The following is a 20,519-nucleotide window of genomic DNA, read 5'->3' on the forward strand; positions in this document are numbered from 1 at the left end:
TTGTGATAGATAATATGTATCATGTAACATGAAAAGAGACATTTGGATATGCTCTTGCAAACTTTTCTAATGAAAAATTAGAATAAAATGGTATGACAGTGTATTGTACAATCTTTTCCAATGATTTTATCATATACACTATTGTTATGATAAATAACTTTGTTAATATTGGCCGATATTAATGCCGATATATCGGCCACGAATAATTGATACATCAGCTGTACACATATCGGTGCATCCCTATACAAATCAACTTTGTTTTTGAGGTTCTCATAGGATTAATTCCTATAATTATTATCTGATAGGTAGGAGTGTGGGACTTGGTCAGATGCATTGCTTTTTCCCATTTTATAACTTTTCTGGTAATTTCATTAAGGATATAATGTATCTCATGATCAGATCACCAACAAAGTTTGTAAGCAAAGGTCACAGCTTTAAAAATGTTATTTATTAATGGCTTTACAACTGGGAGCTCAAACTGTACAGAAGTAGTTTTGGTTTTACACTATTGCAAGAGATAGAAATGGATAGAACAGAAATTAAAATACACTTGCCTGCTTTTTAATCTCTTCAAGCTGGAATGATTTTTCACTGAGTTGATGTTCTAGAATTGATATTTGCTTGGCAGCTTCTTTATAGAGTTGGCGAAGTTCAATCAACTCTGCTTCTTTGCAACGTAAATTTCCTTCACTTTTTCGATGATTAGCGCCATCTTTTTTAGCGAAAGACAACGCTACGTTTGAACTTGAAACTGAAACAGGTTGTACCCCAGAAGCGTTTTTCTCCTTTACATTAATATTTACAACAGCTTTGTTTAATTTATCTTCCCTATCAATATTTCTTTCCAGTGCTTCAATTTCTCCTTGCAAAGCTTCTTTTTCGGATAAATTCTAAAATAAAAAAATATAAAATCTGAAACAATGAAACCACTGAAGCTATTTTTATGAGCTATTGAGTCCAGTAGTTAACTCGTATATGCTTAAACAAACCATTGTGATAGTCATGGTTATTAGAAATATAATAAAAGATTACACAAACCTTGTTTTCTAATACAATTATCTTGCTTTGCAAATGTTCTAAAGAGTTAGTAGTCTCTTTAAGCTTCAAATGTAATGATGAAATAATGCTATCCTTTTCTTGGAGGTCTATTAGGTGGCGCTGTTGAAGCTCTTCTAAATCAGAAAGTCTTTTCTTCAATTTGGACAATTCTTGACTTTGCTCATTTTGAATTCTATCAAGAACTTCTGCCTCTGACACAATACGATTATTGTTGGCAATTTCTCGTTCTAAAGTGGCTTTAGCTTCGTTAAATTCCTCTCGAAGCTTGGCAATTGCCAATTTATCTTCAATTTCGGTGTGCTTCATGCATTCGATATCATTTTCCATCTTTTGTATGACTTCATTTAAACTGTTAACTTCGTCACTTCTTTCTTTTGCAACAGCAATAATGCTTTTATAATGGTCTTCAGTTTCTTTCATAAATAAGCATTTTTCTTTAATGGCATCCTATAAAACGATAAAATATTTACATCAATGACAATTATGCTAATAGTTGAGGGTCAGATTGATTGGGTAAAGTTGGTGTGATTAATAGGAATGCTCACAGAAACTATAAAATATAATACCACTTTAGTATAGGGGAGAAGGAGAATTTCTAGGGCGCAAGGATATTCGTAATAGAATAAACGATTTTTATCCAGATGGTGAGAAATTGACCTTTGGATTTCTGTCACAACATGTCTTGGATGTACAATTTAGGAAGGACTTGGTCACATTCCTAAATTCTGAAAGATCTCTATTTTCATGGTTAAATTATCAAAATATTGAATTATAAAGGAAGTAATATTTTATTAATTTATTTACCAAACATAACTATAGTTTTGTTTACTCTGGTATATTTTTTTAATTTCTAAGATCAACACTTTGTAAATATAAACTAATTGGACAGCCTTCTGCTTTTGTATTTGGGGCAGCAATGTTTTTAACTAAACTACTAACAAACAGAAAGAGCAAAGTCACCACTGTCTATTAAAAAGCTAAAAATATTTTAAATAAATTATGAAAAAACTGAATTTTCAAGAGCAGAATTCAAAATTGGCTTCGTCAGTGATCAGCCAATATCACTAAAATCATAAATAACCTAATTACTTATTAGTATGCCTTTATATATTTACATGAGACCTTGTTTCATATGGAATATACAATTAAAAGGATAATAAAAAGCCTATTTAACCTATATTTTATCAATTCTTACTCCTAAAAGAAGTACAAAAATAATACTCATGTAACAAGATAATTTTAATTTAGTTAAAACAGGCCTTGGCCATAGTGTGCGCCAACGCGAGGACGGCCAATGGGAAGATATTTTGGCACAACTCTACTTCTGCCAATGGGAGAGCGCACTTCATCTTGTTTTCCAGAAAAGATGGGAGCCATCCTAAAACCCGCTGCAGCTTGCTCTTGTGTTTTATTTATTTAACGTGATTTAAATTGCGAAGAAATATATTAATCAGACAACCCTGGGTACAACACAGGTCCACTAACTCTGTTCGTGGAAAATTGCTTGCCATCAGGCATACTCACAAGGAGACGACCCGAGGTGATAATCACCGATTTTATTCAAAGTTGGGTATAATGTAAACCTCCATGTAACTTGAAAAACCTGCAAGGGAAAAGTTGCGACAGGCTTTCATTTTGCCATGGCAACCAAAAACGTTTTTGACAACATGATTAGCAATTATTTCCATTGAAAATAACATGGGAATCTGAAGAATTTTAAGGGTCCCCCAATTGACCAAATTGCATTTAAACTTGATTAAGTTTAATTTTTAAAATCAATTAAAAAAATTTTTAAACGTTTTGAAATTTTAAATTTTTTTTAATTTTTAAAAGGTTTCACAGGGGGACCCTTAAAATCCTTCAGATTCCTATGATATTTTCAATGTTAAAATCCCAAATAATGTTGTCAAAAACGTTTTTGGTTGCCATGGCAAAACTAAAGCCCGTCACAACTTTTCCCTTGCAGGTTTTTTAAGGTACATGGAGGTGTATACTATACCCGAGTTTGAACAAAATCAGTGATTATCACCTCGAGTCGTCTCCTTGTCAGTATAGACATAGTATTTTATTCCGAGAAGAGGAAGGTAGGACATTGAGAAATTATTTTTATTATTATGCAGGAATTAATACAATTAGAAGTATTCCTTGGTTTAAATGAAACTTCTAATTGAATGTAGGACATACTGCAGATACGAAAGGGTGAACACGAAAGTAAGTAGTTTGGTTTACAGCACAGCTCACAGAGGGAATATCAAAAACTAAATAAGGACTGGTTTAGAAGAGGTGCAGGTTTCTCTTCTGTGGCTAGTTGAGCCCTTTAAAAGCTAAACAATTTAAAACATGAGGCATGTAAATAAGAACCTGATAAAGACGATCTTTCTCAGAATAAGCTTGATGCAAAATGCGTAGCTCTTGTTCAGTTTGATGTCTAGATGGGGTATCCCTAGTTGGTATAGCCGCTTCATCTTTGTACTTCTGAAGCTCCGCCTCAAGGTCAGCAATTCTTTGAGTCATTTTCATAACAGCACCATCCATTACAGTTACATTGTTTGAGGAACTTTCACCACAACCAGAAACCTACAGAAAATATAATTGTTCAGAATATTAATTATACCATAAAATTTCCTAAATAATTTAGGAAGACAAAGGAATTTAAAAAAATTGGTTGATGCCTGGGTTATTCAATAAAAAACTTATCCTAGTTTGTCAAGCAAACAGTTAACACTAGAAAGAGCTATTGATTCCTAGGGGTTAAGTTTATTTGCATCGGATTGCAGTACATATAGATTAGGGCTGTGAGAGTCTCTTTTTGGATTTCAAGTCGAGTCCAAATCCCAAAAAATTGGACTCACCAATTCTCAAGAACTCATTCAAGTCTTCGAGTCCTTAAGAATTAACCACGTGTCCTATTCGAGTCTTAAATTTTCAATCGAGTGCAAAATGAGTCATGGAAATTCCGAGTTCTAACTATAATTGTCTTCTCTCCACTTCTGAAAGTAAAAGTAAAACCAGCTCTAACGAGCCTGATGTAACCGGTCTGGTTCCCAGGTGGCGACCAGAACGTTTACATTCTGACTTAGTTTTTTTTTACCGCCAGGGCAAATCCTGGCGTTGCGGAAAATTGCAAACGGCGGCGGTAGGACGAAAAAAGTTCGACTAGCGGGCTGCAGTTTTTGATCATTCAGATTTCCTTTTTTTTCCTCTCGTCAAGAAGACTGATCACCTTTGTTCTACGGGAACAATATATTGTTCTTTAGTTCTTTTCAAAAGATATTCGAAGAGAGATGACAGCCAACCAAGGAGGGTTATCTTTTATTGTAAGTTGTTGATAATCTACGTAAACATTTCTGAACAAGTAAAGATTATATTTCCGATTTCAATCCGTGTCACAATTATTACATAAAACTTGCCTGGCCTGAACCCTAACTTGTGACGGTTTAGCCTAATCGTGTGGCATCCTCAATTGGATACGATTAGGTTGTCTCAAATAGTTACACTTTGACTAACAAATAGAGAAACTGTGTGAACGCTACCGCAGCGCCACTACGGGACTTTTATTAAAAAAAAAAGAAGGCGGTGGACTCGTTGGAAAATAAAGGAATAGTCTAGAAAAAATTGGACTTTCAAGTAATTTTTAGGCCTTGGCGAAGTCTTGCAAGTCCATTCAAGTAATAAAATAACAATATTAGAGTCTGAGCCCGAGTACTCACACAGCCCTGATATAGATTATCATTCTGAAAAGAGTATGGCCCAAGTAACGGTAATAGTTAGTGTAGGGAGCTGTTGGCTCGATCTCGTGGCATGCAGGGCTTGCCACCACCCTCCTACGCATTGTAACCCGGCCACCTGAATTAAGGGCTTCAAAAGTCGCATGATGACTTAGGCCTAAGGTGGTGCCTTGGGTATTAGCCTAGCTGATTATTATTATTATTATTATTAATGCCTTGGTTCAATGTTCTTGATGGTCCTAAGTATGTACTTATTTATTCTTGGGAAGAATGATTATCTTGGTAAGTTTTATAGCCTTTCTTCCAATACACCTCACAGTCCTCTCCTCCCCTTTAAGGTCAATCAAATCAACCTGATATCTCATTGGTTGCCTAACAATTAAGTCTTCCAACACGCACCATCCCCCTCTCGTGACAAGGAAAACCTAGTTCAAGATGAGTGCGGATATATCCTCGACATAGTTATTTACTCCTAGTATCATAAGTTAATGATACCTCTAAGTAGACAAATAAGCCCTTTCAAGGTGGAATCTTTGTCCAGAAAATGTGATGTCAAATCTTGTCTCTCCAATTCCCGCGAAAATGAAAGATTTGAAAAATATCTCGAACCCAGCGTCGCTGTGCGGTCGAGAATGAAACTATATTGGGCTGAGATAAATAAACCAATAGCAAAAAACCGTTCTTTTGCCTCTGTGGGGGGAACGAATTTTCTAAGGGAATACCGAAATTTTTCTCTTTTGGGGAAGTTCAAGCTAGCCTTGCACCAAACGGGATTAAAGAAACGTCAGCTTCGGCAGTTCCAAGTGTATGTTAAGGCTACGTTGATACGCAGTACGGAGAGACATAGGTCGATTTGGACAAGCATATCCGCCATAGGCAGCATAGCCATTTGTCTACTTAGAGGTATCATTAACTTTTGCTAGTATAAATAATTTTGAATATTACCAACTAAATTTTGTTTAGGAAACAATGATGATTTATGACCAAGAGAATCAATGGCAGGTTTACACTTGTGTTACCTTAAAGATACTTCAATTATGTCTTTTATGGTAAATACTTACTCCATTAATTGCATGGATGAAATAGTTACTGACATATTCAATGTCAGATTTCAGATTAGGCGTGACCAACTTGGCCTCATCCATTAGTTTGCTGAAAACATTCTTCAGACAATCTTTATCTCTCACATGAAAAGCTATGGAATCTTCTGATGTGGTCCAACAGTTTCCTTGACTAGTTGATGACTCGTCTTCTGATGTTGTCTAAACAACATAAAATAAAATACGCAATACTAAAGATCGAAAATAAGGCGTCAAAAATTAAACCTGGTGAGTTACCTTAATAGAGGCTTCTGACAATCTTGGAGAATTTATCTTCTCTTGATCTTTTCCAAGAGAATTCAAGAATAACCTAATAAGACGAAAATAAATATTTACAGTTTAAAAAATTCATAAAGAAAATTTGCTTACAATGTTTCTTTTAACAGCTCATTCCTTTTTGCCAATTCCAGTTTTGTTTGCTCAAGTTCAACTTTGAGATTTACATTCTAAAGAATTTAAACAAAATTAAGATATGGATACAATATGATAAGAAGAAGCACTCAATCATAAATATGCAGGTTAAAAAAATATTTACGAAAACGTTTACCTGATTATTCTGAGAACTGTTTTCAGACTTGTTTTCTTCTTCGTGATAAAAAAGTTTGAGTTTTAACTTGAAATTTTCACTTTTCACTTCTTCTAATAGATTATTTAGTTCCTTAACATTGTTAATATTTCGGGAACCTTTCAAGAATTCTAAAGGTTGTCCAGCTAGAAAGAATTTCAAGTGTTTAGAGGTTATACCAAACTTTTGTGAAGCAAATTTCTAATTCCCACAGAATATAAGTCCGAGTAAAAATTGTAGTTTACAAAGTCTAAATAACGATGTTTATTTTCAAGTTAACTATCTTTTATTTTCTCCCAGTAATGGCTTCCTACCAATGGTAATTAATAAATAAATGAATTTGCTACACTTATCATAATTCAGTTTTCACGCCTTACCATTTTTTGCCATTCTTTTTAAATATAAAATATAATATATGATTGATTTAAATTTATAATGGGTTTATTAAATTATAGCAACAGATATAGCCAATATTTCAGGGTTGTTGATTCCCATCAGGAAAAAAGTTGAAAGACATTCAGCCAGTTTTGTCCGTATTAAATCTATATAAATCACCTATTGTACCTAAAATATTGTATTTATGAAAATATACAACAACAAATGTATGTTGTTTAGCAATGTCAATTCAGAGCAAACTCAAATTTAATTTTTCATCAATGAAGATTAATTTAAATTCAGTTGATATTAATTTGTCATAAAAAAACTGGCATAAAACCTTAAAAAACTATTGCACTGTGAAAATGGTGATACTTGGTAATCCAGTTTTGTAGACACGGAATTGCCTTGAAATGTGAACCACAATATGCACTCTAGCTAGGTTTCAGAGGGAGCTGATTTTTGGGGATCTAGGACAAAATCCTGCTAATGCGTATTTCTAAGACAAAATCCCCCCTCCATTTTAATGAAGTGTTGCGGCCTAACAACGCCGCACATTCGCTTTGCTCTAATATTTGGGGCGTGGCGCCCCTCAACTCCATTCTCTATAATCACAGTGGGTGCATAAAAATCCCACCTACTGACATCAAAACTAGTCAAAGTGTACCTACTGAAAACGAAAAAACTAAGCTTCATTTAGGGGGTTTTGTCGATAAGTCAAGTTTAATGGGGGGATTTGTCCACAAAACACATATTCTGGGGATTTTGTCTGATTTTTGGGTAATTCTTTACTTAGTTTGTTTAAAATAACCAACTGTGAGAAATACTAAATGAGGCCATATTTTTACAGCCAACTTTGTGAGAGACTCCCAAATTTTTCATAAGTAGCATTACATGGAAGATAAAAATAACCTTAGAAAGGGATATCTGTCCTGGATGAGATCTATTAATTGTCTAGTATTCAAATATGGTGGCTTTTTCAACATTATCAGTACATGCCAGAAACATAAAATAATACAGGGTAGTACCGTTATGCCTCTACCTTGACAAATTGATTAATAATGTGAGTGCAACGGTAATGTAAATTACATTTTACATTAATTGCAATTTCCAATTAAATAAAAAATAAAGTTAGTTTGCTCTGAAATGACATTGCTAGTCTACTTAGGTACCTTTTCATAAATAGGCGATTTAAAAATAGAACTTGATTTAAATCGAACAACCATGCCGCAGTGAGCTATTTGCGGGGCAAACTAGCGCTTCCAACCCCCATATGTCTTAGAAGATATTTTATCAAAAATTGTACAATTTATTACCTAGTGATTTCTCTCTATTATTACCATACATAAGATTTTAATTAAAACTCAAAAGAATAATAATTGCTTTCTCTAGAATTAGCTGCTAGACGTCAAATTCTAGAAGAAAACGGAATGAGTTGCGCCAAAATTTCATTAGTGGTGTGCTTTGAAGCTCACTAAAACACATGCCAATAACAGCGCAAGCAAGTGTATGCAGTAAATTAAAAGACTCCTTAAGCTATCACGTAACAAAAGTCACCCATACAGCTGCCCAGCTTTTCAGAAACACAAACAATTTTTAAATTTTGTATTTGAATTAGCGATGCACCGATATATCGCCCTATTTTTCTAATATCGGTACCGGCCAATATATGCTTAAATGAACCCGATATTGGCCGATACCGGTATTAGAAAAATATTTTCAGGAAAAACTTAAAAAAAAAGAAAATTGTCAATTAACTAATTAATGTTAATATATTATTTGATTGGCCTCGTTACATACGCCAGACTTCAGAAGCTAGATCATACCTTTTTTAGACAGGGGGGTTAAGAGTGTAAACACATAAAAACTATGATACTCGCTTTGTGATAGAAATATGTATCAAGAAAAAGGAAAAGAAATATATGCGGATATGCTCTTGCAAACTTTTTTAAACGAAAAATTAGGATAAAATGGTATGCTAGTGCACTGATCCATCTTTTATCAGATTTTAACGTATACACTATTGTTATGATAGATAACTTTGCTAATATTGGCTGATATTATTGGCCATGAATAGCGCTGCCCCCATATCGTTGCATCCCAAATTTTATGTGCATTTTTCAAATTTGAAGTCTGTTCAACTGTAGCCCTCATAAATTCCTGTGATAAGCAGTTGTCAATACAGATTATAAGAATAACACAGTTACGGATATTATTTAACAAAACTCTTAATCTGAATAGAGTTTAATGGTATAGATGATCTAAAATTCATCAGCTGATGTTGATCATTATGTTCAGTCATACAAGTCATATTTTTTATGGAGAATTGAGGAGACCCACTAATTTTAAATGAGTTGACTTGCCTTTTTCTGATTGGACACTAAAAAAAGGCAATTGGATAGCACTAACATTAATGTAAGAGGCATTTTCGCTAACAATCCCCCCCCCCTTTTATCGATTTACATCACCCTCCAGCTTAAGCAGAAAAAAATAATCTCTAATAATCTGGAGATTATGTGTTTTTGAAAAAAAACATTCTGCTAAAAAATAAAAACATTTGCACCCAAATGTAGACATTAACTTTAATACAGTTTAAAATTGTTCAATCATTACGCTATCAGATTATAAAATTAGTAATTAAAAACACGAATTATTGCGTAAGTTTAAAGACTTTTTTTATTAAATAAAATGGCACCAACAATGCCGAAACTAGTCGACCAATTTTATTATATGAATACTTAAATTATGTAATAAAAAAAGGCTTTTTAAACTTACGCAAAAATTTGTGTTTTTATTTACAAATTTTATAATTAACTTTAATTTAACTTACGATATTCTACCAAACCAACTGGATAATGATATTCGACATCATCACTTGTCTTCTTTAACACATTAGCTATATCGGATTTAAGGGTATCCAAGTAACTGTAAAAAACAATAAAAACAAAAGAATTAATGACCAAGACAAAAAAGGGTCCAAATTCATAGTTATATTGTAGATATATAAATTTTATTACTATACCTCAGAAGTAAATATTTTTCCAACTAGTAACTATTTCAATACTTTTATCATATTAACTAGAGTTAATATGATTAAGATTGTAATGTAATATCACTACTTTAGTGAGCATTTGATCACTGTCTATAAGGCTGTTTAACCACTAAGCAAATAATCACGTGCCTAGGGCATCAAGAAATTTAGAAAACTTTTAAAATTGCTTATCTTTTGAATGGGTGTACCACAAATGTTTCGGATAAGGGCCCCCTAAACATCTTACTCCTGCCCTAACTACTGTAAAAACCATTTGATCATCGGTTGAGCATGTTATGTATTTTAAATACAACTATTTTAACCAATGAGTCACGTTCCCATCTACCTAACTAGGAATACAAACCAAATTATAAGCAACCTATTCCCCAATACTAGCGGCATGTTCTATTTTCCCCTTTTAGCCACTCAAACCTCCTCCGAAACATTTTCCAAGCGTATTGCTTTTCCTAAACACCTAAAATTTTTAAATTTAACTGCCTAGGAATACGTACTAGTTAATAAATCATTTTAGCTCTGAAATAGTTTTAGAAACTCGCCATATTATAAATTTTGCCCAGAACTATGTTTTCTTCCAATACAAGGAGGAGCCTGTGAAGGTACATATTTTAAGCGATTACCATCAGCAATGTAGTGAGATGACAAATTCTTTCATAAGACTAATACTATGCTCTTCTGGTTATAATAATATCAGCAGCTTTCCAAAGATAGCAAGAGTTAATACAACACTTATGAATCCGAAAAAGCGAAAATTGTACGTTGGCAGATAAAAGCTAATTTAAAAATCTCATACAAAGATAACTGCCAATTTCGACAACTGGCCATTGTTAACAAGCGTTATCTAAAAGAAACTTACTAATTCCATAAAAATACAAAAATAATAATGGAACAAGAAAATTCAAATATTCTTACTGTTTTTTAATCGCAATTTCTGAAAGACCCATATTTATAATTTTAACTAAACTCAGACGTATCCATAATCAGAAAAATAACGTCAATATTCAAATACAGTCGTGAGCCGCGCGATTTTAAAAATTTCGAAACTTCGTCTGTTATTTGGTCTGCTACAACGAAAACATAAAAAAGGGCTAAACATATTAGGTGCCGGGAGTAGTGGCTCACTCCTGTAATCCCAGGCGTCCGGGAGGCAGAGGTTGTGGATGGCCGTGAGAGGACGACCACTAATCCCCCAACGGGTGGTTATCACACTTCCGCCACGGGTGTCCCAACCCTATCCCCAAGTATCCTCCCGTTGGCGTGGCCGTAACACATATCTCGCACCTGATTAATCAAATGGACGAGCGGACTGAATTGTCCCACCCGTTACAATCGCTCATAACGAGCTTCCAAAAAAAAAAAATAAATAAACATATTAGAGCTTATTTTTAAATTCAAAGTTGAAATTTCCATGAAATAAAAACAATAAAAAGTAGAAATAAAAATCTTGATACAAGTGTAGTCTTCGCACACACGCGCTAAAAAATCTAAAATTCATTGCGACTATAGTTCCTTTATTTCATCAAGCAGGTCCTGGCTCTCGGAAATATTACTTCTTGGCGATTTCCTTGAAGATGTTTTATTGAAGGGCCTATAGGTATGTAAGAAAAACCATAGCGTGACGGAGCCCGAGCTAAGCCGGCTACACACATGAGACGCGAAGCGACGCAAAATAAGAAAAAAATCCTAGTTTTGCACTTAGTACTCAGTGCTTAATAACTTTCTTTTTTGAAACTAAGCGTGCGTGCGCGCTCAAAATTCACTTGCGAGCTTTGTGTGCAGCCGGCTGTACTTTGATAGCGTTTTCCATTTGACTGCTCTAGATAGCCCTGATCAACATTTTAGGTTCCATTTGCGTGATCGGATCTGCTCCGATCAAGTTTCGCGTGTTCCATTTCCTGCTCTCGGGTGCTCGGATATCGCCCAAAAACGATCTGCTGATTTTGACTAGCGATGCACCGATATATCGGTCTATTTTTCATACAGGTATTACAAAAAAATTCAGAAAAACATTTAAAAATAAGAAAATTATCGCCAGACTTCAGAAGCGAGATCATACCTTTTTTAAGCCCGGGGTCCTGTTACGAGTGTAAACAAATAAAAAACAACGATATTCGGAAATGCTCTTGCAAACGTTTTTTAATGAAAAATTTTAATAGAATGGTATGACAGTGTACTGAACCGTCTTTTACAATGATTTAACAATGAATATACAACGGCAATAGGGTCGGCTGGTAGCAAGGTTAGTAAATTTTAGGCTATAAAAGGTTGGTAACTTCGTTAAGTTAGGAGAAACCACCTATGGACTATGAGAAGGAAGATAAAATACGCGAAAAAGTAGATAAGTCCATAATTAAAAGGGATAATATAGCTAAATCCTAAACAAATTTGAAGAAAATTAAAAACTTACTAATAACTCGTACCGATAGGTCTTCGAGCAACGCGAAACTCGGATCAAATAGATCTTCGAGTAATAAACTAAATTAAAAATAAATAAAATAGCCAGAAATTCCAACGGTAGACCGGTTTCGTTCTATTTGGAACTCATCAGTACCGTGCGGGAAATCTGGCTGGCGACTAGCAAATCGAAAAGAGAAACTAAGCCTAAACATTAAAAATTTCAAAACGCGTTGCGTATAGCAACGGAAAGCCGAAAAGGGGGGAGTGTGGTGGAGAATAGTATATACGATAAGTTAAGTTAGAAGAAACCACCTATGGACTATGAGAAGGCTATTTTATTTATTTTTAATTTAGTTTATTACTCGAAGATCTATTTGATCCGAGTTTCGCGTTGCTCGAAGACCTATCGGTACGAGTTATTAGTAAGTTTTTAATTTTCTTCAAATTTGTTTAGGATTTAGCTATATTATCCCTTTTAATTATGGACTTATCTACTTTTTCGCGTATTTTATCTTCCTTCTCATAGTCCATAGGTGGTTTCTTCTAACTTAACTTATCGTATATACTATTCTAGTGACGGCATTAGTCACGTGTCCGGAAATAGGAAAGCAGACGACAGCTAAGTAACCTAGGCTGCGTTCAACAACTATCAACGGAGAAAAACCGTTGAGTTATCGTTGAGTTCTTTTAATCAACGCTACGTCACAAAAATCTAAAGTTGTTGTACGATTTAGTTCGCTGACTTAATGAACAAAATATCGTCTGCTACCCCTCCTTTAACTTTGTCGAATGACGTCACGACACCCATGAGCAACGGAAAAACCATCTCGCCCAGCCGATGTTTCCGCTGAGTCTCCGATGATCAACGTGACGTCAAAACCGGAAGTCAAATACCCGTTCAGCCAAAAACCGCTGACCGTTGAGCTCAGCGCTGAGCTTTTTTAGAGTTGTTGAACGCAGCCCTAGCTCCAGTTATGGCTTTTGGCAAAACTAGGGAAATAATTGTTAATAATGACTTAAATTGGTGAGTAATTTTTGTTTTCTTAAGATTTTTCTGGCAAATTATTTACCTAATATTGTTTTGGTTTTAAAGGTAGAAGGAAGGGTAGTGAGGGAATAAACCAAAAACATGCCAAAACGTGCATCCCTAATTTCGACAGATCAACGGATTGAGATCGAGATCGGAGAAAATTTTTGGGTGTTCCTTTTAGATTTTTTGCTAAAATAGCAATCCAAGACGCCAAAATTCACATTACTAGCAGACGAAAAACACAAAAGAGCGGGAATATGTTCATGGAATGTTCCATTTGCGGTTTCACTCGCGGCGATCCGGGCGAGATCTATGACGTCAGAGACAGATTCGGAGCGAATCTAATAATAATAATAATAATCAGCTAGGCTAATACCCAAGGCACCACCTTAGGCCTAAGTCATCAAGCGACTTTTGAAGCCTTTAATTCAGGTGGCCGGGTTACAATGCGTAGGAGGGTGGTGGCAAGCCCCGCAAGCCACGCGAGCCAACAGCTCCCTACACTAACTATTACCGTTAACCTCAACAAGTTTTTATGGAAGGGGAAACCGAAGAGCTCGGGGGAAAACCCCTTAAACCAGTGGGGTTTGTTACTTTGGTTTTAAAAACACGCGTCATCAAACCTACTAATGGTTAAATATACGTTGTTAAGACAACCAATGAAGTCTGCTTAGAGGACCTCTAGCTCTGTCCCGCCGAGTGCGGTGAAAGTTTCTTCCTCAATCAACAAATGAAAGATACGCGCCTTTGCGTTATAAAGATTGCGCTTGGATTCTTAACCCAAGGATCGCGTACATGGAGACGAGCCAAGGCGTAGTAAAGTCATGAAATAATTTCCTTTAAGTTGCGAATGTTTATCGATAGACGCGTTTAGGGTTTTGCGTATAATGCCAATTCTACGTCACTAGACTCCTGAGCTATTAGAAATTATTTGGACTAACTGACGAGCTTATGAAACTTAAAGGGCAACGCAAGTGAGCTGGCAAAATGTGTGTAAAGTCAGTAAAGTGCGAAATTTACGGTTGACTCTGCCCGCCTCTGCCAAGGCCGAGTGAGGGGTTGGGGGGGATGAAAAGCAAGCTGCTTTTTCTTTTTTGCCAGCTCACTTGCGTTGCCCTTTAAAGGGGCTCCAAAGTTCGGGGGCAAAATGTGTGTAAAGTCAGTAAAGTGCGAAATTTACGGTTGACTCTGCCCTGCCGTGATTTGCACAAAGGCATTAACGACCAAAACGTCATTTTAAGAAAAACTCAGTTTTGTTGCTTTTTTTTATCAATGAAAAACTTTCCCTCAGAATTTTCTGGAAAATATCCTATCTAGTAGTATTTTTTCTGCTCTTTTTAAATTTATAATTCCTGATTGAAACTAGCGGTTCCTTTATCCCGCTTTTTTAAGTTAAATTCCGATGTGCATGGTATTTTTTGAGTTTTAAATGTTCACAAAGGCAATAATGCTTTTGCGCAAATTATTTAAAGGTAATCTCATATTACTTAAATTATTCGCACAAAAGCATTTAATGCTGATTGGATAAACCCATAAAATGCTTTTGTGCTAAGTAAAGGATGGCGCTTAATGCCTATTTGCGAAGTAGTTCCGTGAAAGTACCGAAATAATGCTTTTGTGACAAGCGTATATCTTAAAACCTAAGAGGGCTAGAAACAAACTAATTTCAGATTCAGAATCAGCACCACCAACTTACCCAGATAAAACTAAAACATTAAAATGTCAAAAATGGTCGTTAATGCCTTTGTGCAAATCACGGCAGTGCCCGCCTCTGCCAAGGCCAAGTGAGGGGTTGGGGGGAATGAAAAGCATGCTCAATTTTATTATTTTTTTTGCCACCGAACTTTGGAGGCCCTTTAAAGTGTAAAAAAATAAAGTGAAATCGGTTGTAATTTTTTAGAACTAAATTTTGGGGGAACTATGATAGAAAAAGACTTTTTCACTGTGAAACTTTCTATTGAGTAGTCAAATTTCCTCGGGAATCCATACCTCTACTTGGAATGCTTATCGCGGCAGATTTTCGTATCGATGTAGCTGACGCTTTTTTTTGACGTCACTATGTTAACTTAACAACGTGAGAGGGGAGTTTTTCTCTCATAGGCGGAGCTAAGGCCGTCAGAGTGATCTTAAAGGGTTCCATCAGCCTCGTAAGGGGATGACAGTGGGCGGCGAAATAGCACTATTTTTTAACGCGGATGGAGACAAATTTTTGGTAATACGAAACTTTACAAAACACGTGGTCATTTCGCGGAAATTCGGATTTCGATATCGGTCGCAACGGAAGAAGTTTTGTCTCCTAGGCCTAGTTTGCTTTTATTGGAATTTAATTAGAATTAATATGGAAAGTTTTTATTGTTCATGAATTGTCTTAGTGATTGATTTTCTTCGACATTGTTAAAACCTAAAATTTAAAACACTGGCGAACTCGCGGAGGTATTCGTTTAGCGCGACGTGCGCCTTCTAGTGGCGGTAATCGAAATCAAAATCGGGACTGGCTAGGGGGGCGAAAGTTTCTCCCCCTACGAGGCTGATGGAACTCTTTAAAATACGCGATACGGCAGGAGAAGCATTCCAAGTAGAGGTATGGATTCCTTCTTTCCTACATTTAATTTAAAACTCAGCCAGTAGGTGGCGAGACTTTTGATCAAACATTTAACTTCGCTCGAAGCTACTTTGCGACTGAAACGTCGAGTTATGATCTCACCCATATAGACGTAACGCTAACGATAAATACCAATTATACCAGTGAATACGCGTTCTTCATCGGAAAGTTCAGAAACGAAGCGAGTGGTTATAATAGTCAATATTACATTCCAATTTAAGAATTTGTCATTATTTTAGGTAAGAGTTAGTTTTTAATATAAAACGGTTTAAGTTTTTATTAGGCCTTGGTCTCAAGCAAAACTTATCCGACGAAGAAGAATCCTAGCCATTGTTACCTAAAGAAATGACCACGGCCTCTGGCTGTTACCATAAGTTAATGATACCGCTAAGTAGACAAATGGCTATGCTCCCTATGGCGGATATGCTTGTCCAAATCGACCTATGTCTCTCCGTACTGCGTATCAACGTAGCCTTAACATACACTTGGAACTGCCGAAGCTGACGTTTCTTTAATCCCGTTTGGTGCAAGGCTAGCTTGAACTTCCCCAAAAGAGAAAAATTTCGGTATTCCCTTAAAAAATTCGTTCCCCCCACAGAGGCAAAAGAACGTTTTTTTGCTATTGGTTTATTTCTCTCAGCCCAATATAGTTTCATTCTCGACCGCACAGCGGCGCTGGGTCCGAGATATTTTTCAACTCTTTCATTTTCGCGGGAATCGGAAAGACAAGATTTGACATCACATTTTCTGGACAAAGATTCCACCTTGAAAGGGCTTATTTGTCTACATAGAGGTATCATTAACTTATGCTGTTACACATATTAGATACTCGGAAAGTTGATATTTTTCAACGATAACTTGCCAAGCATTTTGAAGTAATCCCTCTGATAAATTTTTGGTGGCACGAAAGGTAGATAACGGAAACGGAAGCCGGTGCTACTTAGCGTTATGATCCGGGGTTGCATCATTTAACTGATACAGGTAATATGACAATGGCACGAACCGCTTCCTCAGCCTAATGTGACCGCGCGGGCTAATTATTTCCGGGAATGTATCTAAAATCTAATCAATTAGCTTGCCTAAGGCTTAGGACAAAAATGGAACAGAGAAGCGGAATAAATTTCGTGCATAATTTAAATTTTGGTGAGAAGTCTTGCCACCTGGGGCGCGTCAAATTCTAAGAATTCTTCCCTTGATAGTGAGAATTCCCACTTCTCAAATTTTTGACGGACCTTCTCACGAATTCTCTTGAGATGGAGAAGAGTGAGAATGGCTCCGAGCATTCTCACTTTTTCAAAAAGGGTGGATTTAAAAAATAAAAATGGCAGCTATTATTCTAATCAGTTTACTTGATGCAGAAGAAAATAAACATTATGATACTTTTGTGGATGAAAAGGAATTTCAGAGAAAACCGAATGTTAAATTAATTTATAATGAAATATTTCCTTTTAAATTAAAAATAAAATGTTTTCTTCCTTCATATATTGTCGTGAAATCGTGTAAAAATAATATTTATTGTCAAAGGCTTAGATTTCAACGTTCATGGCATTCTCGTAAGTCGCCATCTTTAGAAGAATCTATTTATTTTGGACGCTTTTCATTGAGTTCTCACGGGGAGAAAAATTCTCACTAATAACTCTTCTCAATAGAAGAATTCCTTCTTAGAATTTTGACGCGCCCCTGCCGACTAAGTTTTAAATTGAGTGTGAAAGCTCTCTGCATTCAAAATTATCTCTGAACAACAACTGAAAGTTTCAGGATAGAAACATTTAAATAAAAAATGTCTTCAAACATTTAGTTGACTGGTATTAAAGTAGATAACGCTATTCGCGATCGAAAACTATCGCTACGCCTCCTTTGGTTCGCCATTAAAACCTAGATAGGTAGCGGCTAAAGCAGACGCTATTAGTTTTTCCTCATCGTTATTGGTAAATTTTACTTTATAAATGATGATACTTGCATTTTAATATAATTTTTACATCGTTCGCTTACATTTTGATAAGTTTATTTAAAAAAAGTTCATTGGACTTTCTAATTTAGCACTGTTAAACCATCTAAACTTCGGTCGCGAATATTTTATTAGCGGATAGCAACTCTGCCGAGCTATCGTCATGGAGTGCTTTAGGCCTATTGACTGAAGTATATATTAACCGGAAGTACTCTGGGTAATATCCCTAGCTTTAAAAAGCGAGATACATTCTCAAAGGGTATGTCAAAGAATAGATAAAGTTGCTATTCCTCTTTTAAATTTTCTATTGGCGTATCTGCCAAACCTTAGCATGTTCATTAAAGGGCAACGCAAGTGGTCATGCAGGGGGGGGGGGGAGCTATGTTTTCTTCAACAAGCCGTAAGTAGGTTTTCCAAGGATGATTTTATACAGCGCGAAAGCCTTATTCTCCTTGGTGTAGCCACGTGGCGCAATTTCGCTCTCATTCGCGAATTTTTCAATTTTCTTCGCTGAGTTAGCTCGCAATCAACGAATCCAGGAATTTAGGCCTAGCTTAATTTATTTATTATGAAGAAAAGAACTGGGTTAGTTTCCGAGAGTTGGACTTTGATGTTTTCGATTTAACAATGTTTTGGAATAAAATTATTTGTGAATTGAATATTTTTAATAATGGAAGTTGAAACATTAGGCCTTGGACGCGGTAAATCTCTGCCGCTAGCCTCACATTGGATTAAGAAAATTCAACACCACACACACTCCTATATCCCGTCTCCCTTAACAATTTCCCTATCATTATACCCCGACAGAATATTTATCTTTTTTTATTACATTTATTTTGTAGAAGTTTAGGATCCGATTTGTCGGTAAGACTTAACTTTCCTCGGCCATTTTCGCGACTAAAGAATGCGTGGATTTTGCGTAAAAACCGCGAGAGGCGCATTTATACAAAATAAATTCGGCAAATATGGTTCTGCTTTTTTACAGAGGGAAAGGCTATGGCAGATAGCGCATGCGCAGTCGTTCTTTTTACCTATAAGATAATTTACCCCCCTGCGTGGTCACTTGCGTTGCCCTTTAATAAGTAAAAGTAAATTTGGTTTTCTGTCCTAAAGCGTAATGGTGGGGTGGTAGAGTTTACAAGTTCTCTCCCCATTGGTTATAGCAAAAGTAAATAGACATAATATGTCTATTTACTTTTGGTTATAGGTGTTTTACCCATGGTGTGGTCTAGGTGAAAAACGTCAATAGCCTGATTTGATCGATGACTTGGTCAGAAATCCGTTATTTATGTGTATTTTGACTATAGTTACACCTAAGTGTCGCACTTCCCTATTTTCCGTATGTTAAATGTTTACTGAATACAATCTTATAAATCACCGGCGGTTTTTGAGTGGATTGTTACCTCGTTGTCGCTTTGAGCACGCGCAGGGAGCTGTACCGAGGCGTTGAAGCGGCACGTGCCCAATTGTTTTTAAAGGGGATATAACGTACAGTATTTTGGTCGCCCGTGGTTGTGGAAGTAATCCTTAAAATTGTTTGTATCTTCTAAGCACCGATACCCACAAGGCAGTTGCGTTATCTCATCTGACTAGAGCAATAATTTACGAGATCAGATAATATGCATGTTTTCTGATTCTGAAGTCCATCGCAGACCTTTCTAAATTCAACCGCGAACTAAACGTTTTTCTAAACTGATCTCTTTGTTGTGTGAATATCTCTTTGATCCTATACTGTACACTCTGTTTGAAACGTCTTCGACAGTTAAAATTTTTGCCCTCTTTTTAATTCTGCTAGAAAACTATAATAGATAGCTCGATGAAACCAATTGCAACTTTTATTTATTTTCCAATATCTTTCGTTATTTATCGGTTTCGTCCGCCAAAAATTAATAGTTTGGCGGGAACCGTCAAAACTCATATTTGACAACTTTTTAAATATTGGTTCTACGGCACTGTTTCGCGCGTTTTTGAATTCACAATGGTCGATTCATATTTAGAAAGTGGAAAAATTATCCCTCTACAACCAACGGTTGAGAAGTTATAGCGTTTCCAAACTTTCCTCGAAACTAGGAAACACCTAAAATTCATCAAGCGATTATAAATAACGCAACTTCGATGACAATTTGGAAACGCGATAACTTCTCAACCGTTGGTTGTAGAGGGATAATTTTTCCACTTTATATATATGAACCGACCATTGTGAATTCAAAAACGTGCAAGTCAGTGCCGTAGAACCAATATTTAAAAAGTTGTCAAAAATGAGTTTTGACGGTTCCCGCCAAACTATTAATTTTTGGCGGACGAAACCGATAAATAACGAAAGATATTGGAAAATAAATAAAAGTTGCAATTGGTTTCATCGAGCTATCTATTATAGTTTTCTAGCAGAATTAAAAAGAGGGCAAAAATTTCAGCTGTCGAAGACTTTTCAAACAGAGTGTACAGCCCTCTGGCGTGATGGGCACCGCCTTTTGCCAGAATAAAATACTTTAGAACTTTAGAACCTGACTAGAGCCATTATTTACGTATGTAACATATTTTACATGAGTCTTAATGAAACGTTGTTCACGTCACTTCCAACTCCGTGACGAAAAAGTGTCATAAACTTCATCATTGGTCAAGCTGATTGTGTGCCTTTTGATATTCTATAGTTTTGCTCGTGCCTG

At 35.8% G+C, this 20,519-nt stretch overlaps 1 protein-coding gene across 3 annotated transcripts in view; it reads right to left on the reverse strand.

Moving 5' to 3' along the window:
- LOC149945624 (uncharacterized) overlaps positions 1 to 20,519 on the reverse strand; it is a 62,045-nt gene that overhangs the window by 18,127 nt on the left and 23,399 nt on the right. For 2 of the 3 annotated variants that reach the window (XM_090174305.1, XM_090174303.1), the window contains exons 2-9: positions 9,658 to 9,752; positions 6,435 to 6,598; positions 6,257 to 6,333; positions 6,125 to 6,197; positions 5,849 to 6,049; positions 3,421 to 3,636; positions 1,039 to 1,506; positions 555 to 890 (exon numbers count right to left, since the gene is read on the reverse strand). In XM_090174305.1, coding sequence (XP_090030431.1) covers positions 555 to 890; positions 1,039 to 1,506; positions 3,421 to 3,636; positions 5,849 to 6,049; positions 6,125 to 6,197; positions 6,257 to 6,333; positions 6,435 to 6,598; positions 9,658 to 9,752 — 1,630 coding nt within the window. Of the gene's footprint in view, positions 1 to 554; positions 891 to 1,038; positions 1,507 to 3,420; positions 3,637 to 5,848; positions 6,050 to 6,124; positions 6,198 to 6,256; positions 6,334 to 6,434; positions 6,599 to 9,657; positions 9,753 to 10,788; positions 10,915 to 20,519 lie in introns of those variants that run through there. The other variant, XM_090174304.1, reaches the window with a different exon arrangement.

Source organism: Leiobunum rupestre, chromosome 5, assembly GCF_980474605.1.
Source record: "Leiobunum rupestre chromosome 5, qqLeiRupe1.1.hap1, whole genome shotgun sequence".
Taxonomy (NCBI): Eukaryota; Metazoa; Arthropoda; class Arachnida; order Opiliones; family Sclerosomatidae; genus Leiobunum; species Leiobunum rupestre.